General features: G+C 35.2%; 1 protein-coding gene across 1 annotated transcript; it reads right to left on the bottom strand.

Annotated features, from left to right (window-relative positions):
- Positions 1–216: 216 nt before the first annotated feature.
- LOC141664142 (putative F-box/LRR-repeat protein 9) lies at positions 217–1782 on the bottom strand. The gene is made up of 2 exons (XM_074470037.1): positions 1325–1782; positions 217–907 (listed from the first exon to the last, which is right to left on the bottom strand). The coding sequence occupies exons 1-2, from the start codon at positions 1762–1764 to the stop codon at positions 397–399; spliced, it is 951 nt and encodes a 316-aa protein (XP_074326138.1). The 5' UTR covers positions 1765–1782; the 3' UTR covers positions 217–396.
- Between the last annotated feature and the right edge of the window lie 24112 nt (positions 1783–25894).

Below are 25894 nucleotides of genomic sequence, written 5' to 3'. Positions count from 1 at the left end.
TGAACGTCAATTATCAATGTAGGTAGAGCATGCCATCACACAAAATAATCATAAAAATTAAAGAAAATAAAATAAATATAATTGCATATTTATGAATTTTGACAGTCAAACTTAAAAAAAACATAAAAATCAATTGTTATGTTCTACAAGAGTAACCAAAAAACTCCTCCGACAAAAAAAATTCTTTTTAAAAATATCTGTGAAAGACAAATTAAATAAGCAGGTAAGCACAAGTGTTTGAGAGAATCTCAATTAGATTAAAACAATATTGTAAATTGTATACTATAATCCTAACAAGGAACTAGAGATAGAAACACATGTAAGATAATAACAGGACCAACGAGATTTGACCACCACAATCAACTGCATATTCTTTCTGGTTGTTGTCAACTTGTCTTACATCATTTCGCAAGAGTCATCAGCGTCGTCGTCCATAAATTTTTCCATCCAGTCAGAGGGGAATCTCATATCTTGGATTTGTGCAATGCATTTTTCCCTTAAACTCAAACTAATAATGTCTCTTGCGGAGAAGCAAGCAGTGAGATCAAGCGTCTCAAGATGAGTGCAGCCACTTGAGATGATGACCTCCAAATGTTTTCTACATATCAGATAGCCAGAAAGATGGAGATGGCGTAATTGAGTCATGCTCATTGCTGTAGCTAATACACCATCTAAACGAGGACAATCTAAACCAGGATATTGGCTATTGCGGTAAACACGAATTTTGATTGTTGTCAGCATAGGACAATGCGTACTAGCTTGCACAATAGCCTCCTCCGTTACACAAGAGAACTTGACGTTAAGTTCCTCTAGGAGAAAGAGTTTTTCGAAAAACTCTCTCCACGAATATTTTTTATACATGGAATAGTGACAATTCACAAGTCGAAGATGAGTAAGCTGACTTGCTCTGCCACCAAAATATCCCAAACCAGATATATGTTAGATATATGCTGCACTAAGTAATTTATATAGAGGCATTGAGATCATATTAATAAGATGCAGAAGTAACAAAATATATGTACTTATTAATTTTTTTTATTTATCACCGGCTTAAACTGGTGTGACTACATTCTTAATACAATTTAGCCTTGGAAATAGAGTAAAAGTAAAACATCCTGCGATTATATGCTTATATTCCGACGATCATGAAATTATCAAAGTATGATTAATAAAAAGTAGTAAACAATCTGAGTGAGAAAATAGAGAGGACAATTATTGTTCTTTCTGCACTTGTAACTTGGTAGTAATTTTTATAAACAGTATTAATTGAGACACTAATTCTTATGTATGTAATTAAGGATTAGTGATTGACGAAGTGCAGTACCTTTCAGCTATGTATCTCATCAACTCAGGTGTGTTTAAGAACTTGATGCAGAAACTAACAAGCTGGCCTTGGCTTCGATCAACCGCATTCATACAAATTCGATCAAGAAAAGAACGGTCATAATGCTTATTAACTGAATTATGGTACATGTTAATCACTGTCCACAGGGCATGGTCTTGGCAAATTTGATGCCATGCTTTACACACCTGCTGTACGTCCAAAAGAATCTGAACCGGCCCTAACCTTCGGAATATGTTTACTGTTATATCATAAGGAAGTAGTAGCCAGTTTGGTTTTTCCATACGCTGTCTCTTTTTCCTTGGTTTTGATATTTTGTTTGTTGCAATTTCATCACAGACTTCTGGCCGATTAGGGTTTTCTGAATGCTTCATCCTTTTCATGGCTTTCGATTCTTCGGAGGGGTTTCTTTGGCGAGGCATAGCTGCTGGATAGGGATATTAAACAATCTAGGCACAAATTATTAAATTATGGATGTATGCGGCAAAGTATATACAATACATCAGCAAGCTGATTTTGTCGAACCCTAAAATTTTAATATACATGAACGTTGAGCGACGCTAGTGTTTTCTTTCTGCTAGTTATTGGGCCGAGGTTTCATGTTTGAGTATATAATCACTTAATTTATTATTGTTATTATTGATTATTGATGTTTAAAATAACTCAAGTGATTATTTGTTCAACTATATTACATCCTATATATATAATTAGAGTAAGGGAGTTTTGGGGTATGGTTCATGATAAAGTAGGATTTTACTTGAAAAAATAAAGTGATATGCGCGTAGCCGATACATAAACCTAAAACTAATATGAGAAAAGGTACAAACATAATATGTAAATATTCGATACATTTCTAGATAATTAAATAATTTAGAAATAAGTAATAATAATTGTTTTGGTCGGCTAACAATATCATTTCACATGTGTTAAAATCATCTGAAACTCACAATTAATAAATCATTTGTTAATCACTTTAAAATAAAATCATTTTTTTGCAAAAGAATTGAAATTTATTAGTTTGATTTAATAAAATTAAATATATAATTTCATTTTTATCTTATAAAATAAGAAATATATTTAGATAATATTTAAGTATAAATATTACATGTGTTTTATTTATTTTAAAAAATTTAAAGTATATCAGTCCTATAAAAAATAAATAGTTGCAAATAAATTAACCAATATAAGAAAACTTGAAAATATTTTTAGGAATATGTTGTGAACTTGATGATAAATCATACAAAACACATTAGTAGATTTAACTTAGTGAAATTTGTAGCACTCGGCGGATGGTCAAATATAGTCCCGACGGATGACTCAATATAATCCCGACGGATGATGATTTGATAAATATCGAGTGAGTAGCTTATGTAATTATAAGTATTGTAGCACATTTCTGCAAACAACTTTGTGTAGATTCTGTAGTAGCATATGAGTCATGTTGACTACTAGTAGATATGCAGAATATGTTGATTAATTGTAAATATAAGATGTCTTGTAATTCTGCATAAATGAAATGGAGTCAAGTGTCAAATAGCTACCCGACGGATGATCAACAAAGCTACCCAATGGATGATCAACAAAGCTACCCGACGGATGACAAGCATGTACCCGACAGATGATCAATTCAAATATCTGTTGACAGTGACAACACAGTCACATGCGTTGGATATTTTCAAAAGGAATGTGGCAAACTGTTTAGTAGGAAATTGAGAACAAAGAAGCATTACCATTTCCATACAAGTTATGAAGATTTTCAAAAATGCTGGAATAGAGTAATGAAGTAGCATGGAGTTAGACTTGATAGGTTTTGTTTTATTATCCTGTCTTATTACCATGTAAACTTGGTGATATATAAACCAAGTGTAGCTAGTAGAACAAACAACTAAGTAAACACATTTAGAAGAGAAATAGAAAAAGCTGTAACTGTTAAGAATTTCTCTGTAGTTTGTTTGTTCACTTGTAATAGAGCTGTGAGCCAATTTGAGCTTCACAGAGTTCTCAAATCGGTATATATATCTCTGGTGGATACATTCAAATCCACCAGAAAGTTTTAAAGACTTGTGTTTTTATTACTTTGTGTTTGATTTACTTAATTCCTTATTCCGCACTTTGCAAATAAAAACACTTATATATATATTGAGTTAGAATATTTTTATAATTCTCGAAAAGAATCAGAATTACATTCAACCCCCCTTCTGTAATTCTTGTTGTATTGTTAGGAAATAACAATTGGTATCAGAGCAAGCTCTTGAAGTACAAAGAGTGTAAAGATCACAAAAAATAGCAAGATGAACAAGAAGGATGTTGGAGTTAAAATTTCTATCTGGACAAAGACAATTATCACCACTGGAAGGTGAAAATACATCTACATCTTCTTTCTCAAGATGAGGCCTATGTGGATTGCATAGAGAGAGGTCCTCATGTACGAATGAGAGCTGCAACATGCAATGAACCATATGTTCCCAAGCCTAGGCATGAATGGTCAGATCCTGATATTGAGCAAGTCAGGAAAGACAAGAAGGTCATGAATATATTGTTCAATGGAGTTGATGGTGATATGTTTGATAACATCATTAACTATAAAACAACCAAGGAGGTTTGGGACACTATCCAGATTATTTGTGATGGTACTGAGCAAGTAAGGGAGAATAAAATGCAGTTTCTAATTCAGCAATATGAGCACTTCCATTGTGAAGATAGTGAGCCTCTGTTAGGTCACACACACTGTAGAAGGGGGTTGAATACAGTGTTTACTACAATTAAATCGAATATAAGAACTCAAGTAACAGAACACAGATTTTATTCAACATAATAAACTCTGTTACAATAGAACTGTCCTCTCTCAGTGATGAACAAATATCATGAGTGCTGTTAGGGTTACAATGAATAATATTCTCGAATAAGATAACATATATAGTGTAAACCCTATGTCTGTGTTTATATACTACACAGTTACAAGATAATCTTCTAATTAATATCGAATATAATTCTGCTTCCTAATATATATCAACTAGTTATCTTTTCTTCCAAGTATTCTATTCTTCATAGAATTCTTCTCCATGCATATCTCTTCATATGTTTGTCTTGATCTTCTTTCCTTTCAATCAGCCGCCTTCCTTATCTGAATGTCTTCACAAGTCCTGATATTATCTCCTGATAAATATCTTCTGATAACTTAAGTTCTGATAACTTAAGTTTTGATAACTTAAGTTCTGATATCTTAAGTCCCGACTTCAGTATAAGTACTGATTTCCAGTTAAGTACTGATTTGTCCTATTAAGTAAGATCTGAAAACTAAACACAAATCATCATTAGACATGACATCACAAATATATCTAACAATCTCCCCCAACTTGTAAATTAGCATAATATACAAGTTTAACAGATATTTGATGATGTCAAAAATATTTAGTACAAATGCATGAGAATTTGACTAGATAATTACAACTTACAGTCCTTATAGCTTTACCATCCTTAAAGTCTGATATCAGCTTCAGTCTGTATACACTTCAAAATTTAAACAGTTGTAGATCTTTGACTTGGCTTCAATTTCTGATCTCTTTGATATCAGGAGTTGTTCTGAGATAGTTCTTGAACAGACTTCTCTCAGCATATTCAAGTTCATTGACCATCCTCCTTTTAGCATTTTTCAGTTCAACTGAATCTTCACCAGTTTGAAAGATAGCAGCCCTGAGATTATTTATTTTAGCTTTTCTTATATCCTGATCTAGTCTGATGATATAGGCTTTATCAGACTCTAGATTGAATTCAAGTCCCTTAATACCAGAAAATGTAGTTATGATTTTAGTAGTATTAGGCTTCATTTCAACAATATCTCCACTGTGAGATCTGTACTTAGGACAATATGGCCTGTCAGACTTTACAGAGTAAAGTTTCTTCTGCCTTTGAATATTTGATCTTAAATAACCTGCAACACCATCTGTTGATCTGTTTTTTACTTGAAGTAGAAATAGAACATGTTCCAGTTCTTCAAAATACTTCAATGAAATAGCATTCTCCCTGATCTGGAATACCCTCCCATCTGTCATAAAGTATAACATGATATCTTCTTTCAAAATAGAATGGTAAACCATTTGTACAGATTCAAGTTGATTCAATCTTTCAAAAGTTGCCCCTACTCCTGGTTCACTTAAGGAAGTTGGATAATTGGTAGTGTTGTGTATTCTCTTTTCTTTAGAACTACCCAATCCTGATTTGTCTCTTGCTTCCTTTCCTTGAATAACTCTTGCTTCAAAACCACTTGATGTAGTCTTCAAAGGTTGAGTCTGTTGAGCTTTGGTGAATCCTGGTAGTAGCATCTTTGAAGGTTTAACATGAGCAATGTCAGAGGTTTCCTTTTCTTTATCTTCTGATTTCAAGCCAACTTGAGCTATGTCAGAGGTTGCTTGCTTCACTATAATATCAGATTTTACTAAGTCCTGATTTTGAACAACATAACCTCTATCAGAGGTTGTTTGAATATCCTTTTTCTTCAAAATCAGACTAGTATCTTCATCAGATTTTGCCTCCAGATCCATGATTGGCATATATACCTTTACAGGTTCATCAATTTTTGCTTTGCCCTTTGATCTAGGATCAACTTCCACCTGTGATTTGGACTTGGCCTTAAATGCCTCAATATCTGTCCTCTCTTTGATCGCAATGCCCTTAGGCTTAGGTGGATTCTTTTTCATGACTTGAGCTTTAGACTTTGACTTGACATTTTCTGCTTTAAGTCTGGCTTCTTCTTCCTTCAGACTTTCAATATCCATGCCTGGATTGTCCTTTAGGAATAGTCTTTTGGAAATCTCTTCATCAAGTTCCAGAGTTTGTTCACTAGAACTTATTCTTTTACCAGTATCAGAACTTATTCTTCTCCCAACATCAGAACTTGTTCTTTGACTTGTAGTTCCAACCTTGCTTGATGAAAAACCTTTGCCTTGACCATGACCTCTACCCCTTTCAGAGTTTCCCTGGTCATCATTTCCATCATCCTTACCCTTCAGTACTTGACTAGATTTGCATTTGGACTTAATCACTTTCTCCCCCTTTTTGGCATCAGCAGGTAGAAGAAGAGAGACAAGCAATTCCACTGAGGATTGCATCTCATTCAGTTGAGTTTGCTGAGAAGCTTGATTCTTTAGAATTTCAGAAATCTGATCTTGTTGCTTCTCCTGAGTCTTTTCAATATACCCAATTCGGTCAAAGGTTGGCTTAAAGAATATGTTCTTTTCCAATTTGATATTCATATCTTGATGGATCAGTGATTCTTGAATTTTGTTCACCTTGTCATGAGTTATTGAGTGTTGACCTTGAAGGTTCCTAGTACTCAATGCGGTAACTCTCAGCTGTGCCTTAAAATCACCATTTATCAGCATTTCATCAGCTTTGGCCAGGTGCTCAGCAAGAATTTTTTCAGTAGGAACAAAACTAACTGTGTTCCATTCCTTAGTCCAATCCTTTCCTCTAGGAGTTTCACTCTAAGGTACTGGTGCATCATCTCTAACAAACTTCTTGATCAAATCAGCTTTATTAACTGTTTGTTGAGATGCATGTCCTGAAGGACCAACTGCATCAACATCTAGATTAGTAGCAGCTTCACCAGTAGATTTAATATTGTCAGCATCAGAACTTACAGAGCCTGCAGTATCAGCATCCTCTGATAAAATAACAGTATGTGAGGCTATATAGACTTCAACATCATCCTCTAAATTCTGATCTGAAAGGCATATGTCATAGCCTATTTGTTTATTCGAGGATTTAACTCAACTCAAATAAGAATGTAATAAGTAAATAGTGGATCTATCGTCAGAGAGATCTCACAGAGTAACATATGTCAAAGGATTAAGAAGCATTGTTCATCTACAGACTTGATGACTTAATTCACTGGAAGAAGCTCAAGCAATTGATTAAGCCTCAGTGATATAAATCAAGATTGTGGATTTAATCAAGTGACAGAGATCTCGTCAGGGTATCAATTAATTACAAGGATTTAGTCTGAAGAAAATCAAGAGTATCAAGGTCAAGGCATGAAGAAACGTCACGGAAGTTAGTCACTCATGAACCAGACAGTACATCGAGTGTCGACATTGAAGTGGTGGAATTGATTCATATATTTCAGTGATTTTCAGAAGATATACAGAAGAATGGATGCTGCTCAAGATTAGTATTAATTCTCTATTAATTAATTAAGTCATATAATTTAATTAAGAAAATAAATTATATCTTCAAAGATTAATTTATTTGATTAATTGAATTAATTGATTAATTAATTCTGAATTAATATTAAGAATTTTCAGAATTTAAATTGGTTTAATAATCTGTTTTAATTCAACAAGACAACTGATTGTATTAGTATGACAATCAGTATGACAATCAATAGTCATACCGAAAGTCATGCTAATTCAAAAGGATTGTCTTACCAGAATTATTATAGGATTTAAATCTATTTATTTTCAGCAAAAACAATCTGATTGTCCTACCGAAAGTCTTGCTAGCTCATTCTGATTGTCTTGCTAGCTCTAAAGATAGTTCTACCGATTGTCTTGCTGAGCCAAGGGATTGTCATTGCAGTTCATTTCCATTCGGCTGTTTTGATAAAAGAAGCAGAAGACATTCATTCTATTAACATACAGAACACACAAGTCAAGAACACAGCAGAAACAAAAGCAAATCATTTCATTTTTCATCTGCTTTATTCAAGATCAAAATTCTAGATTGTAAAGTTAAATCCAAACCACTAGAATAATTTATCTTGTTCTTGTATAACAATCTAGCGGATCAAAATCCCTAGAACTTAATCTCAAATCGCTTATAGCATTTGATCTTTTTTATTGCAAAAATAGAAAAAGTTCATGTTGAATTTATTCTAGATTTGTGATAATTGATTTGAGATTAATCCCTTGTAAATGATACCGTTGTTGTAACACCTTTCAAGTTTAATAATAATTTTATTTAACTTGAATTTTGTTTCACTTTTTTATTCTGCATTTTATTCGATTAAACAGTATTGTTTGTATTCAACCCCCCTTCTACAAACATATTGAGACCTAACAATTGGTATCAGAGCCTTCTGATTAACGTACAAATCAAGATCCTAGACTTTTGTGTTTCTTTCACTCCTTGAATTTTTTATTTCACTCAAAAATTCATAATGACTACACAAAAAGTTGGAACCGTTAAAATTCCACTATTCGATAAAGTAAATTATGTTATGTGGAAGAAGAAGATGCTATTATTTTTACAAGTTACAAATTCCAAATACCTGGAAGTGTTAAAGAAGGGTCCTAAAATTCCGATGGTTATTGAACAGAGGTAATAGAAAATGATGTGGTGATTACCAAAGCAAGAACTTATGTGAAAGATCCTGAGGATTTTTCTCCTGCTGAAAAAGAAGAAGCCTCCCTGGATGCTAGCCTTCAATTAATTTTAGTAGATTCCCTTGATCCCTTGATGAATAGACATGTGATGAATTGTAAAGATTCCAAACATATCTGGGAAACTATTGAGGTTATTAATGAAGGCACAGAGGAAGTTAGGGAGAACAAGTTAGAAATCCTAACCTCTGAGTATGAATACTTTAAATCTAATCCAGGAGAAGGAATCACTGAAGTGTTTGAGAGGTACAATGCATTGATCAACAACCTGAACATTAATGGTAAATACTATTCCATCAGGGAGGTCAACAAAAAGTTCCTTTTAACACTGCCAACTCATCTCGAACATAGAATCACTGCCATAAGAGAAGCAAGAGATCTGAGTGAGATTTCTTTGAAAAGGCTCTATGGTGTGTTAAAGACTTATGAGTTGGAGCAGATTCAGCAGAAGGAAGTTTACGGGAAAGGAAGAGTGGTCAGCACGTCTACTGCTCTAGTAGTTGAAGATCAAAAACATCAACAATCTCAACAGTCAGAAAGAATGGTACAGTCTTCCAAGGTTGAAGAAAATGTGATAGTAGCAGAATTTGATCCTCCTACTACAAATGAATCAGGAGATGATTTTTATTCCTTGGAAGAACTGGAGCAATTGGAGGATGAGTCAATGGCCCTGATTGTCAAGAGATTCTCAAATGTCAGATTCAAAAGGAATCCCAAGTTCAAGTACAAGTCCAACTACAACAGATTCCAGAAAGGTGGATCTTCATCCTCTAACATCAGCAGTGGTGGGTATAAAACAGGGATGATTGATCGAAGCACCATTCGATGCTTCAACTGCAATGAGTTGGGACACTTTGCCACAGAATGCAGGAAGCCAAAACAAGTTAGGAAGAACTCTTACGATTCTAATCAGAAGAGTAAATCTGAAAGGCTTACCTGGCAAAGGGAAGAAGCTGGGATGATGCTGACAGTGAAGATGAAGAAGTTGGGAATCTTGCTCTCATGGCTAGTGATGCAAACACCTCATCTTCAAGAAAAGAGGTAAAATTTACTGATGCTGAATTAGTTTATCATCTAGGAGGTTCCTTAGATTGTGCTCGTCGTGATAATGAATTGTTAAATCAACAAATCAAAGACCTTGAGAAAGAGGTCAATGAATTAAGACTTGTGCACATTAATCAAGATAAATTAAAAGAACAAGTATCTTTTCTAGAGAATAGAGTTGACTGTTATAGACAACTTGAAACTATTCTCAAAGACAAGATCACCAGTCTTGAGGCTAAGGTTAAAGCTTACTTTAATTCTTGTTCGAAGTCCAAAGAGTTTTATAATAAGCAAGCTGTTAATCAAACATCTGGAATAGGTTATGATTACAATGCTGCTATTGGAAAATTAGGCATAAACTCCCCTCCTCATGTCTGTGCTAAAGGCAGGGAAGTACCACATGTGCTTAAGGGTGTTGATGAACCCCTCTATAAAGAATCAATTGCTGAACCATTTGATGAGACCTCATTTATTATTCAAGAAGAAATCCATGCTGAAGATAATGCTAATGAGAAAGCTGTCTCCAAGTCAAGTGTGTCAAAAGTTCCAGTCAAGGTTGTGAAAGCAACTGAGACTAACTCAGACACACATGAGTTGGATAACACAAATGCCATGTCTACCATGCATAAGTTGCCTATTGTTAATCCCTCTCATAAAGCATGTGGTGTTCCTGATTGTATGTCTTGTGCTTTTAATCTGATGTATGCTTATTTTAATGGTAAGCATGTTTCTAATGATAAGACTACTCCTCGTCAGCATGTGAATAATAGAAAGCATGATAGGTCTAAGACTGCTAGTCCTCCTAAAGCTAGAAAGGAGATATTTGTGCCTAAGCCTAAACAGAAATTTGTCAAGGCTGTTCACAAGGTCAAATGTCCAGTCATTGAGAAAGTTGAGAATATTAAAATTAAGAATGTTGTTTTGCCTGATAAAGGCCAATTTTACAAGTATGCCGGACCCAGCCAAGCTTGGGTTCCGAAGAAGGTCTAATCCATTTGTATTGCAGGGCATTAAACAGGTACAACCGGTAGTGTGGATTCTTGACAGCGGATCGTCAAGACATATGACCGGAGATAGAGCCCTGCTATCAAATGTGGTTGAGAAAGCTGGCCCAGTGGTTACCTTTGGAGATAAAAGCAAAGGTTTAACGGAGGGATATGGCTGTTTGCTAGCTGGAAATGTTATCATTGAAAATGTGTATGTTGTACAAGGACTTGAACACAATCTGCTTAGCATTAGTCAGTTCTGTGACAACGACTACAATGTTTTATTCGACAAGCTGAAGTGTCAGATTCTGCACAAGAAAAGTGAAAAACCCTCTTTGATGGGAATCCGGAAAGGAAATCTGTTCGTAGCTGACATGAACTCTGGAAGCAATCCTGAAGTCAATTATTTCTATGCAAAGGCATCGTCAGATGAGAGTTGGCTATGGCACAAGAGACTTTCTCATCTCAATTTCAAAACAATGAATTCTCTTGTCAAAAGAGAATTGGTCAGAGGTCTGCCTCAGCTGGAATTCTCCCCAGAAGGACTATGTGAGGCTTTCCAGAAAGAAAAGTCAAAGAAAGCAAGTCACAGAGGCACTGACACATCTTCCATAACTGGTGTTCTGTAATTATTGCACATGGATTTATTTGGACCAGTTAATGTCCTTTCGATGTCAAAGAAGTGTTACTGTCTTGTGATAGTTGATGATTATTCCAAGTATACGTGGTTTTTATTTCTTCACTCTAAGGATGAAACACCACAAGTTGTGATTGATCATATCAAGATGATTGAGTTAGATTCTAATGTCCCTGTTAGAGCAATAAGGTCAGATAATGGAACAGAATTCAAGAATTCACTTCTCAATAGATTCTGTACAGACAAAGGGATTACCAGACAATTTTCAGCTCCTAGAACCCCTCAGCAAAATGGAGTGGTAGAAAGGAAGAATCGTACATTGATTGAAGCTGCAAGAATGATGTTAAGTGAATCAGGTCTTCCAATGTACTTTTGGGCTGAAGCTGTCAATTCTGCATGTTATACTCAGAATCGAACTCTAATCAACAAAGACTTCATGAAAACTCCTTATGAGATTTTGAATGAACAGAAACCTTCTATCAAATACTTTCATGTATTTGGTGCCAGATGCTTCATGCTCAAGGATGGAGATGATCGTCGTGGTAAATTCGAGGCAAAGGCATATGAGGGTATTTTTGTTGGATATGGAAGAAGATCATACAGAGTGTATATCATTGATCAACACAAAGTAACTGAAAGTGTCAATGTTACATTTGATGACACTAAACTCCCTAGTATCCAAACTGAAGATCCTTATGAGAAACTGAAGTTTGATGATATGTCAGATTCAGAATCAGAACATGGTCAAGAACCTGAGGTTGTTGCTGGTAAAGAACCTGTTAATCATGATGATAATCAAGGTAATGGTGATGGAAACTTTGGCAACAATGGAGATACCACTGCTACTGATGGAGAATCTTCAAGTCAACATGGCAACAACTCAGGGGGAGATGCTGAAGGATCAACTAGTAGGACACAACATCCCAATGAATTTCACGGCGAATCATCAAGATCAAATCTTCCAAGACAGACTGTCTGGAATAAAGCTCATCCTTTTGAGTTGATTATTGGTGATCCAGATGTTGGAGTCAGAACTAGACGTGCTACTCAAAATGAGTGTCTGTTCCCAGGATTTCTTTCTGAGATGGAACCTAAGAAGATTGAGGAAGCACTGACTGATCCAGATTGGGTGATTTTTATGCAAGATGAACTCAATCAATTTGAAAGTCAACAAGTCTGGAAACTGGTACCTAGACCTACACACAAGAAAACTGTTGGTACTAGGTGGGTATTCAGGAATAAACTAGATGAAGATGGTGTGGTTACAGGAAACAAAGCAAGACTGGTAGCTAAAGGGTATTCTCAAGCTGAAGGCATTGATTATGATGAAACCTATGCTCCAGTGGCTAGACTAGAGGCCATCAGGATATTTTTGGCATTTGCAGCATTCTCTAACTTTAAAATTTATCAAATGGATGTCAAGAGTGCCTTTCTGAATGGAAAGCTGGATGAAGAGGTATATGTAGAGCAACCTCCTGGTTTTGAAGATCCAGATCATTTGGATTTTGTCTTCTTTCTTTTCAAGGCTATCTATGGACTCAAACAGTCTCCGAGAAAATGGTATGACACTCTCTCTGAATTTCTTATTGAAAATAGCTTTATTAGAGGTGTCATAGACAAAACTCTCTTTTCTAACAAGCATAAGAATGATACTATATTAGTCCAAGTCTATGTGGATGATATAATATTTGGGTCTACTAATGATAATCTCTGTAAGAGATTTGCTAAGTTAATGCACAACAAATTTGAAATGAGCATGATGGGAGAGCTGAAGTTCTTTCTTGGATTACAAGTAAATCAAAGGTTAGATGGAACTTTTATTTGTCAATCCAAGTATCTCAAGGAACTCCTCAAAAAGTACAATCTAGAGGATTCTGCATCAGCAAGGACTCCGTCAACTACAGCTGTCAAGCTTGGACCATGTGAAAACTCCATTAAGGTAGATGTCACAAGCTACAAAGGTATGATTGGCTCATTACTCTATCTTACTGCAAGTAGACCAGATATTATGTATGCTACATGCTTATGTGTAAGGTTCCAAGCGGATCCTAGAGATATTCATCTCGTTGCTGTTAAACGAATCTTAAAATATCTTAAGGGAACACCAAATCTAGGTATTTGGTACCCTAAAGAATCTGGTTTTAACCTTATTGGATATACAGATTCAGATTACGCAGGAAGTGTTGTTGATAGGAAAAGCACCTCAGGGAGTTGTCAATTCCTAGGTAGCAGGCTAGTCTCATGGTACGTACAACAAGAAACAGCAAACAGTTTCCAACTCAATGGCCGAGGCTGAATATATTACTGCTGGAAGCTGCTGTGCTCAGATCTTGTGGATTAGGAACCAGCTACGAGACTATGGCTCTGTATTGAAAAAAATTCCTATTTTATGTGACAATACAAGTGCAATAGCCATCACCAACAACCCTGTGCAGCACTCGAGGATAAAGCACATCAACATCAGGTATCATTTTATTAGAGAGCACGTCATGAATGGTACTGTTGAACTATTTTTTGTTCCAACAGAAGAACAAATAGCAGATATTTTCACTAAACCTCTTGATGAATCCACATTTACCAAATTAGTTGGTAAATTGGGTATGTTGAATAACTTTAGTGATTAAACTTTTGAATATCTGAAATCTGTTCTTGAGTGAATTTACAAATAAATTTTTCATAAATGAAAAATTCATTTGCAAATTTATTTTATCATTTTCCAAAATTTCCTGCTTATTTCTATGTATTTTTTTATTATCTCATCTGTTTTATTTACTTTACTTGTTAATTTTAAATATCTCAGAATATTTTATTTTCACTAAAAATATTTTTCTATGAATTTTACTTTCTAAAATTCAACAGAAATCTATTTTTGGAATGAAAATAATTAATTCTGAAATATTGTCTTTGTTTTTGTAAATATTTTCTGAATTTTTACTATTAATATAAGACTTTATTTTAGTTTTCCATATTTGTTAATATTTTCTGTAAATATTTAATTGTCTCTCTACTGAAATGACAATCGGCAAGACAATTGAAATTATCTTGCTAAAAATTATTTCAGTACATATATATATATATATATATTTATGTGTGTTTATTTTGATTTTAATGCTGCTATGACAATCGGCAAGACAATTGAAATTGTCTTGCTGAAAGTCATTTCAGTCTAATTGTGTTTTATTTTGTTAATCGGTATAGTTTTATACTGGCAAGACAATCGGTATGACTATCAATTGTCTTGCCAGTTATAAACCTTATATATAAATATTTTCCTTTTATTTTATACTGGTATGACAATCGGTATGACTATCAGATTGTCACACCAGTTATATATATTTAGTATTTATTATTTTTATTACTTTTATTTCTTCTATTTTTCAGAATTGCCTTGTTGACTATCGGTATGACAATCGGTAAGACTATCCCGAATTCTCATACCAGTTGTCTATTTAGTGTTTCTTTGTCTTGTTAAAATCATTCACTTCAGTTTTTCAAAAAAAAAAATTCCAACAGTTTTCTTCATTATTCTCTCATTTTTTTCTCTCTCTCTCTCTCTCTCTACTCGATCTTAATCAAATCCATCTCCATTGTCTGTCTTACTTGCTCGAGTTTTTACTCAGCATACTAAAACTTCACTCCTGTGATATATACACACGTATATACTTACAGAAGTGCTGCCCAATTTTTTTTTCTTTCTTTTCTTTTACTTCAATTCGATTTTTCCCCAAAATCAGTTTTTTTTTTATTTTTAATTTTAATTTCTGTTTTGTGTCTTTTGGCTTTTCAAATCTGCGTTTGTGAGTTAAGAATTTTAACGAGATACATTTCTGTCTAAATTTTTCGATTATAATTAATTTAATTTGAATTATTAAATTAATTTAATTAATACGAATTTTCTTAATATTATTCTTGAAATTCTGAAAGTGTGTGTCTTATTATTATTTTAAATGGCTCTCAATTTCCAAATTGTTTCGCATAATCTTGTTGGTTATTTTAATCCAGATAAATGTGATGTAGAAAAATTTAAGCCGTGGATTAGATTTTTAAATGACCATTCGATTGTTAGCTCTGCTATTAAATCAAATGTGATTTTAAATGTTGATCTGCTAAGACTGATTTGCACAACCTCTACTGTGGCCGATGATTTTAAATCGTTTTCATTCACCGTGGCAAACACACAGTATGTGGTTGATGAAACAGTCGTCAATCGAGCTTTAAATTTCCCTATGGACAATTTCTGTAATTTCCCCTCTGAAAATGATATTTCAAACTTTTTCCATGCTATTCACTATCAGGGGGTGATCAATTTAACCAAACTTTCAAAATCCAATTTGGTGTCTGAATGGGACATTTTCTTCGATACACTTTCTAAAGTGTTTGCCAACTGCACTAAATCCAACTTTCACAACATCACTTCCACTCTGCAGTATATTGGTCTTGCGGTTGTTTTCAATCAAAGGATCAATTTTGGCAAACTACTTTTACCCATTCTCTTGAGACGTCTCACTACTGCTTTACGTGATCATTCTACAAATCGTAAGGTCTCGTGTTACTATGCTCGTTTTCTCATGCTTATAGCAGATCATCTTCTCACACCTGAGCACAAAGCCCTTTTTCTAACTCCGCAGTAACCGAACCCCCTCCTGTAAGCAAAAATATTTACACCCGCCAAGACACAACCTTCAAATTCATGCAAGTTCCAGTACTTGTATCTGCTTTCATGGCCACTTATATTCCCTTACCTATTTTCAATCTTCCCGGTCATGAACAACAAGCTCAACCTCCAGTGGTTCAAGCCACCCAGGCTCCTCCAACATCAGATGCTCTTCCATTACAGGTAGTAATTCCTCACTCTCACTCCATTCCTACTTCTGTTGAAAGACCCCCAGTGGTTGATAGGACTGACCATGAAGTTGTAGAACCACAACTTCAATCCCAGGTCATAGAGCCAAACACAGAGTCACAACCTATCTCAACCTCTCCCCCACTGTCTAAAATGTTACCCAGAAGGTTAATAGGAAGTAGTGTATTGGTGGATGTGAATGAACCCTCAGCTCTGCCTCCCCCGAAGAAAAGAAGAACATTTACTGAGGCATCTGAAAGCCCATCCTTGTCCTCCCAACAGGACATGGACTTTGAAATGGCCACTGAACAGTTACTAGAAACATTGTCTCAACATGATGAATCTATTGAAATTCGCCATAGGGCCATGGCATCCTGTACTGAGTCAAGCACAATTCCATTACTCACAATGGAACCATACATACCCACAGATGTTACTCAGGACACAGAGCGAGGATTGCACATAGAGTCGGTTACAGTGCCTGCCATAGTTACGGCAGAAGAGCAGTTACATGCTTTTGAGGGAAAATCTGACTCTCAGCCACCTTTAATAGAGTCATTTTCTCCCCTCCCAGATCCAACACCTCTGGCTCCCTCACGGGATTCTCCACTCGCAGATTTATCTGGAGAAAGTGGAGGGCAACTCGGTCAATCTATCTCTGAAGCAATTCAGACATCTATTTCACATGAAATGATAGGTTTCACTGAGGATCGGGACTCGCGAATTCCCATTGCACCACCACTGACCTCTCTTGAAGAGGCTAGGGTGATTTTAATTGCAGGTACAGAAGAACAGCAACAGGAAGACTCCTCACGAGCAATTATATTGAGAGAAACATAAGCACGTGAGGTGAGTGAACCAAACACGAGTGAAATTCAGGTGAGAGCACACACAGACACTGAAAACCTGTTAGCTCAAATTGCTGCTTTAAAAGAAGAACTTGCTAAAAGCCAAGCTGAAGCTAAATCATTCAAAGCACAAGTGGTTGAACGGTCTTCTTCTTCCACCTCTGTCAACAATCAGCCGGCACTCATCAGGAATGATATCTCAGATCTCAAGACCACTGTCATACCAAAGCTCAATTCCATTCAGGAAACTCCAACTTTATCAGCTGATGACATTTCTAACTTCTGCTCTCTACATACAAGAATGACTTCTCTTGAATACCTGGTTGAAATAAATCATTCACTGGACTCCTCCAGATTTCTAAAGATAGAAACGGGCATGGAACATCTCAATGAAGGGATGAAACACTTGTATTTCATGATCAAGAATTCTCACTGCCCTAATGAAGAACAAAGAACTTACTTTGAAGGGCCGTCTGGTGGAGGCTCAGGCTCTGGAGGTGATGGAGGACATGGAGGTTCTAAAGGAAAGTCAGTAGAGGATCCCTCAACTAAGGGGGAGAAGAAAGGTAGTAGTGGAAAGGGAAAAGAAAAAGATACCTCTGCTGGAGACAAAGGAAAGGCTGATGATGTCTACTACAGTGGAGAACAAGATGACTCTGATATTTTTGACATTCCCACTGAACCAGTCTTGGAAGATAAAGATGGTTTATTTGAAGCTGAAGAGGAAAGTGATTTTGGAGAATGGGAAGAGGAAGCTACAGTGGATCCTATCTTTGAGAAAGAGTTTCATCAATAGCAGTCAGACTTGAAAAGAAAAGAAGCAGAACTCAAAAAGGTATCCCAGATCATTGACATGAGGAAAAGCATTGAACGAACAGAAACTCTTGAAAAGCAACGTCTTCATGACATTAAAGCCAAAGAAAGGAGAAGAGATGTAAGGCTGAAGATTGGTGAAAAATGGGATGAGGCTAGGAAAGTACTTGATATGCCTCAGCTGAGCACTAACAATGATAGGTAGTTCCAACATCTTCTTGACAAGCTGGAAATCTCAAATCCTAACAATGACATGTACATGAATGCTATAAAGACTGAAGTCTCAAGGATCACAGCTGCTTTTGACAGATCTCTAAATGAAATGAGCATATTTGTATATTGTCAAAGCGAAGGATCTTTCAAGGTGTCACTTCATCTGTTTGAGAATCGTTCTTTGTCAGAGATTTGGGTTCTTCTCAACAAAGTAAAAAGAAGCTCAGAATTGAATGAAGTTCTTAGAGAAAGGCTTAAAGAGTTTACCAGCAGGGCTAGTCCTCAAGTGGTCAACAATCCTCATCAGGTGAGATTCTTTAAGTCTGGCTGTCTTCAAATCTGTCAGCTAGATGCACAATCTCTTAAAGACTACTCAGCTAAGCATCTGGTCTGGATGGAACATCATTTAAGAACTGCTGGATACTCATCCATGTTGAAGACTCAAGCTGCTGATTTGATTCAGGCTTATTGTGAAAAGAATATTAAAAGGTACAATCAGTTCAAGAATAAGCTGAAGTCAGTTGGAGTTCAGCCAGTCAGACCAGCAAGCTTCACTTCAGAAAAGGATCGTGTCTTTGACAAGGAGTTGCTTCAAGATTTAGAAGAAGGTGAAGTCAGAAGAGAAGACAACTGAAGTCAATTAGCTCAAAACTCAATGTAATATGATTAGAGCTTTATGAATCAAGATAGTCTAATGTAGTTATATGTTCAGGCTAAAGGAACATCTATCTTGTATTCACTTGTAAATTTCTTTTAGAATCTGGAAAATGTTAAATATAATCCAGAACTTTTCTGCTATTTACTTTGCATTACTGTTTATATCTTTTTCTTATTTGTTAGTTGAGTTATCCTCTAGGTATTTGTTGTTATTGTCTAACAAGCAAATAGGGGGAGATTGAAAGGCATATGTCATAGCCTATTTGTTTATTCGAGGATTTAACTCAACTCAAATAAGAATGTAATAAGTAAATAGTGGATCTATCGTCAGAGAGATCTCACAGAGTAACATATGTCAAAGGATTAAGAAGCATTGTTCATCTACAGACTTGATGACTTAATTCACTGGAAGAAGCTCAAGCAATTGATCAAGCCTCAGTGATATAAATCAAGATTGTGGATTTAATCAAGTGACAGAGATCTCGTCAGGGTATCAATTAATTACAAGAATTTAGTCTGAAGAAAATCAAGAGTATCAAGGTCAGGGCATGAAGAAACGTCACGGAAGTTAGTCACTCATGAACCAGACAGTACATCGAGTGTCAACATTGAAGTGGTGAAATTGATTCATATATTTCAGTGATTTTCAGAAGATATACAGAAGAATGGATGCTGCTCAAGATTAGTATTAATTCTCTATTAATTAATTAAGTCATATAATTTAATTAAGAAAATAAATTATATCTTCAAAGATTAATTTATTTGATTAATTGAATTAATTGATTAATTAATTCTGAATTAATATTAAGAATTTTCAGAATTTAAATTGGTTTAATAATCTATTTTAATTTAACAAGACAACTGATTGTATTAGTATGGCAATCAGTATGACAATCAATAGTCATACCGAAAGTCATGCTAATTCAAAAGGATTGTCTTACCAGAATTATTATAGGATTTATATCTATTTATTTTCAGCAAAAACAATCTGATTGTCCTACCGAAAGTCTTGCTAGCTCATTCTGATTGTCTTGCTAGCTCTAAATATAGTTCTACCGATTGTCTTGCTGAGCCAAGGGATTGTCATTGCAGTTCATTTCCATTCAGCTGTTTTGATAAAAGAAGCAGAAGACATTCATTCTATTAACATACAGAACACACAAGTCAAGAACACAACAGAAACAAAAGCAAATCATTTCATTTTTCATCTGCTTTATTCAAGATCAAAATTCTAGATTGTAAAGTTTAATCCAAACCACTAGAATTATTTATCTTGTTCCTGTGTAACAATCTAGCGGATCAAAATCCCTAGAACTTAATCTCAAATCGCTTATAGCATTTGATCTTTTTTATTGCAAAAATAGAAAAAGTTCATGTTGAATTTATTCTAGATTTGTGATAATTGATTTGAGATTAATCCCTTGTAAACGATACCGTTGTTGTAACACCTTTCAAGTTTAATAATAATTTTATTTAACTTGAATTTTGTTTCACTTTTTTATTCTGCATTTTATTCGATTAAACGGTATTGTTTGTATTCAACCCCCCTTCTACAAACATATTGAGACCTAACATGATCTGCAACTAAGTTCTGATCAACATCCAAATTTTAATGCCCACCTAAAATCTGATCTTCATCATCTAGATTCAGAATCGGTGTTGTTGGAATATTGGCATTGAAATCAGCATCCAAAATTGGTGTTGTTGGTGGAGTGAGTTGAGTTGGTGGAGCTTCCAAGTACAGAACCTCAGGCACAACCAAGTTATGTATATCTATTTCAGCACTTGTACCTGGGTCTTCAACATGTACTGGATTAATTATAGGAGACACAGGAGGTGTAGGCACTTGCTCTGGAATATCCTCTTGTTCTTGAATAGGAGACTTTTGAGCTTGAGTAAAGTCTGATTCAGCAGTGAGAAGTAATTCAATTACTATAGGTTCTGTTCGGATCAGAGATTCCTGACCCCTTTCCTTAGCTGCTACTTCCAGGATTTCTTCAGAGTATGATGATTCACTTACAGCCCTCCTGGATCTTTGCTTTTTAAGTCTCTTTGCTGAAGTTGAGACTTTAGGAGCTTCATCATCAGTATTTAGCTTTCTAAGCCTTTTGAGGGGCCTAAAACTCCCAGTTCAAGTATCTTTCTGAGAAGAGATCTTCTCAGCTTCTACAGCATCAGGTTCTGATGGTTGAACCTGTGTCTCATTGCCTGACTCATCTCTCAGAATAATTCTCCTTCTCTTTTGCTGAGACTGAGGTACTATCTTAGTCCTCTTAGGTTTTGAAGATGAAGGCTTCACTGGATGTGCTGAAGGTTGAGATTGAGATGACTGTGTTGGCTTGTAATATGTCCTGCTGGAGGGTTGAGTTGGTTGAGGTTGAGAAGTCTGAGGTGTTTGTGTAGTTGTGGTAGGTGCAGATTGAGATTGGGTTGGTTTTGATGAGTTGGTGGGTTGGACATCAGGATAGACAGATGTATATGCTTGTGGATCAGCATTTACCAAGATCTTTTTCACTGACTGAGGAATCTGTAAGGGTCTCAACACTTGTTTCTTATTGTCAACATTTAACAAATCATTAAAAGCCCTTTTTGTAAGCTTAATGGGTGGAATTAAATCACTGGCTAGTGGGGGCTCATCAGCATAACAAAAAGTATATATAACTTGACAGAATCTAGCAAAGTATACTACATTCCTATCCTCTGTCATCCTATTCCCTATGAAACCTAGCACAACACTTGCAAAATCAAAATGAGTTTGATGGATAAGGGCATACCCGATGTAACACCCCCAAATCCGGGGTCGGGGATTCGGGTTGTCACGAGTTCCATTTCCCTTATCAATACTTAATCTTAACAGACAACCAACTACTGAGTACTGTAACCCCACAATATACACACACACACACCACAAGTTATAGTCTCAGAGATGAATACAAAAAATAATACAAGTCATTTTATTCCACAATTATAAACCGTTACACCTTAAAAGGGTTTCTGAATAAATTTACATTTCTTTGCCATTATTACAATTCATATAGATACATAAGTCTGGTACATCAGAAGTTGAAAGTCTAGCCTATTGGTAATTTCTACCTCAGCTACAGCGACATCAACGCTTCCAGAAAACTGCGGAACGTTTCCTAACCGCTTCCGAATTGGAAGCTTGGTCATGTTCATCTTTTCTATCTGTTGTTGTGTGATTAAAGAAGAAAGCAAGGGTAAGCAACAAGCCCACCGAAATAATATGTATAATAATTAACAATATATGAGCATTCTCATAGTACTCATGAAAGTCTTGGTCAAGAAGAAATGAACCAAGCTGATATCTTAACGCGACCAAGTCGCAAAATATTCAGTATATACATATATACTTTTCAAAATCATCGAATACTCTGCCATGCATAATACACACATGGCTCCAGTTTATAACTGTATAAAAATATCATTGCAAGGTGATCTCATATATCTACCCTTGTCTCAATGTTTTTCTGAAAATCTTTGACATGCATAAGATAATCATTTACTAGATATAAGTTTAAAAGATGAAGTTACAAGATACTCCAATATACTTATATCTTTTTCGAATACTACTTGAACTACCACCGTTCAAGTTATAATTAGTTCATCCCATAGATTAAGCTACAAGACAAAACTTGTATAGAATCAATCTTTAAAATATCATCAAAATAAAATGAAGTTACGAGATACTTCATTTGATGCAAACATCATTTTGAAAGCTTGAACCTGCCAATACTCAACAATCGCCCAACCGTAGCCTTTCTATCGAAGTGCTCTGGGTAGTGTTGCAGAAATATCCAATTGGATGATGAACTCATTACGGGAGTTTGCCTCGCCAGGAAGACCACTTACGATGATCAGTCGTAGTAGTGCAACCCCACCATTTTCTACATGTAGAGGAGAACCTGTCGGATTTACTTGTCAACCGAACACTGGACTCCTAAGGAATGGACCGTCTTAGCGGAACTTCCGGGCCATTTGGGCCAATATAATAAGGCTGGGCCGGCGCTACTCGACCACTTACGCCACTCCTAGTTCAGATGAAATCCATGACCCTGAAACGTAAAGCTCGTTCTCCCTTTCCCCAAGTAGAAACTTGTTGATACGGCTCCACTAAGAAGTTGTATCTAGATGGAAAGGAAAACTCACCGATATTTCCCAGGCGATGCCTGTTAATAGATTAACTTGTTCCAAGAATTTTACTTCCCGAGTGTTGGGTAAGTAATCAAAAACTCTTTTATCAGAATAGCAACCTTGTTGCGAATATAAAATACACCACAGAGCCGGATCCCTCAAGTTTTGAGCGAGTATTTAAATCCCCTTCGAAAGGAGGATCTTAAATATAAAAATGAGTTTTGGGATCCGCCCTAACCTTTAAAAATCATTTTGAAGACTCGAAAATATTTTTAAGAATGTTTGGAGTGATGCTGATTTAATAAAATAAATCAGTCCTAATATATTAGAAAATATCTGAATATTATTATTTAAATAATATTCCCATAAAGAATAATCTTTATAAAAATAATTGAAGTAGAAGTTTTAAAACTTATACTTTAAATGAATATTAAATAACCAAAGATATACTTATACGAAAGTACTATCTTTAATTGAATAATCAAAAATAAATTTGATTACCGACACATTATTCTTTAATAAAATAAAGAATATTAATTAGTAAATAATCGGAGTCATAAGTCCTCGAATGAATATTCAAAATAATATTCATTAAATGAAATAAACGGAGTCATATGTCCTCGAATGAATATTCAAAATAATATTCATTAATAAAATAAACGGAGTCATATGTCCTCGAATGAATATTCAAAATAATATTCATTAATAAAATAAACGGAGTCATACGTCCTCGAATGAATATTCAAAATAATTTTCATTAATAAAAATAAAGTTATCGAATAAACCTTATTCGATTCATAGTTTTGTAAACTATATCTATATATATATATATAAATATATATAATATACTCGGGAACATCGACTCCCGGTTTTAGAAAATGTTCACCTTTGGGTCCCCCTATACTAAGGGTATACGCAATTACTGCTTATCTCTAGCATATGTATTATGCAACTAATAAGCATTTGAATCAATATATATATATCAAGATTACGAAACAGACATGCATATATGCCATATCACATGCTCCAATATATCGCAAGATTTGCTAATTAACCATCATACATCTATCACAAGATAATGCATATACATATGTATACATCACAACAACAGTATAACGTGTAGAAAACTTGCCTGAGTGCTCCGGGGTAGACTTAAGCTTAGAGTGGGTCCGGTAACCTATGAACAACAACATAAGCCGGAATTACACCACGGTCGCTTAAGAAACTAGACTTTAACCAATTGAACCCTAACGTTTGCTTATGGTCATTTCTACGCTTAACAAATCACATAAGTCATTCGAGTACCCTCGGCTCCACCATTTTTAATAAATTAACCATTAAGGGTTTTAAGGAGATTCTTTCGCGAGTACTCTACCAACTGCCTAATCCACTTTATATAATTGTTTCATACCCCAATTAGTCATTTAAGGTCCTTAACCAAGGTTTCAAAGTAAGGCGAGGGGTAATGGTTCGTTCGCGAAATGCCGTTACTTAAAACGGTCGTTTCTCCTATACCGTACATCAGATTCAAGCGAACCACATATCAAAACGAAGCTCGTAACATGAACTATCTAATCATGGCAATGGTTAAAACCTAACAGTGAGTTCACGGGTCCTGATGTTAAGAACAAAAACAGTCTAAAGTAAATCGGGCATTACGACGGCTATGTTTACGCGATTACCAAAGTTTAAACTACTCCAATCAACCACAATTCAACCACAAATAAACCCATAACCACCAATACCAAAAAAATTCATCCAAACCTTAATAAATCAGTCCATAACCTCATGATTTTTCCAACTTATTCAATCTCAAACAAGGGCTACTAACTATACTTAAGGTTCATCAACCAACAATCAAGATTTATAACCCAAAATCATTATAATTCCAACCAAACTCTAAACATACAAGAATCATGCTCTCATGAACTATAACAAACAAAACCCAACCTAATACTCAAAGTAAAGTTAGGGTTTGGAGGGGTTATACCTTCCTTGGAGAGTGGAGAATCACTTAGGAAGCCTTAAATAACCACTAACTATCTCTACTAAGCTTGGATCTTGAAGAAAACATAAGAAAACACAAAGTTAGTTTCTTGAAAACACTATTCACCAAGAAATTTGGTGAATTGATTAGCTATGTTAAACATGGAATCTTGAGCTTAAACTTATGACTCATCTAAGTTATGAATTATGGAAGCTAAAGAAACAAACCTCTTGATTTTTGAAGGTGTGTAGCTTGAGTTTTGAAAATTCTCCTTTGCTTTTCATGGAAAAGCCGAGAGCAAGAATGAGGGGGGAGAAGAAATGCTTCTTGTTTGGTTGCTTTCCCTTTTTGTTTTGTTAATTACCTTTTACCATGGTAAAAAAATGAATGGCTTAAAATCAACCAACAACACACTTCTTTTTGTCATGATTAGGTCATCATTCTTATGTCATCTTCCCATGCTTGTCCTCTTCTTATTGGTTTGATGACATCATCATCACTAACCTCTTTGATTAACTCCTAATTACTTTCCTAATGACCGCTGATCTGTTATACGGTTCACTTAACATTCGTTCTTGTTTATCGTTTGAGGGATCATACCCGGGATCTTATTACTTAGGTTCCCTTAACCTTTCTCAATACATTATATTCCTTTTATGATCTTGTCTTATAATCCTTGAATTAAAATCCTTTTAATCCTGTTACCTTATACTCAATTCTTTCTATATCTGGTGGATTTTTGGGAAAAAATCAAAGTGTTCGAATTTGGATTCTGACGATTTTTACATACACTTATATACCATATAGAGTGCTAATAAGATCTCAGAATATCAATAAAAGAACCCCTACATAGTGTGGCATGAAAAGTATTCTTATTCAGCATAATCAGCAAAAACACTATTCATAAGGGTTTCAAAAATTCCAAAAATTGGGGTTATTACAGTCTCCCCTCCTTAAAAGGATTCCGTCCCGGAATCAGATAAAAATGAATAG

The sequence above is a fragment of the Apium graveolens genome, chromosome 6 (genome assembly GCF_009905375.1).
Source record: "Apium graveolens cultivar Ventura chromosome 6, ASM990537v1, whole genome shotgun sequence".
NCBI classification, from domain to species: Eukaryota; Viridiplantae; Streptophyta; class Magnoliopsida; order Apiales; family Apiaceae; genus Apium; species Apium graveolens.
The sequence above is the reverse complement of the archived record's forward strand: the minus strand, read 5'-3'. Positions and strand labels throughout refer to the sequence as shown.

Excerpts from the sequence above, each read along its gene's own strand:
- LOC141664142 (XM_074470037.1), bottom strand. The coding sequence starts at position 1,764 with ATGCCTCGCCAAAGAAACCCCTCCGAAGAATCGAAAGCCATGAAAAGG. Across the intron at positions 908-1,324 it reads ATGAGATACATAGCTGAAAG|AGCAAGTCAGCTTACTCATC; the intron begins GTACTGCACTTC and ends TTTTGGTGGCAG.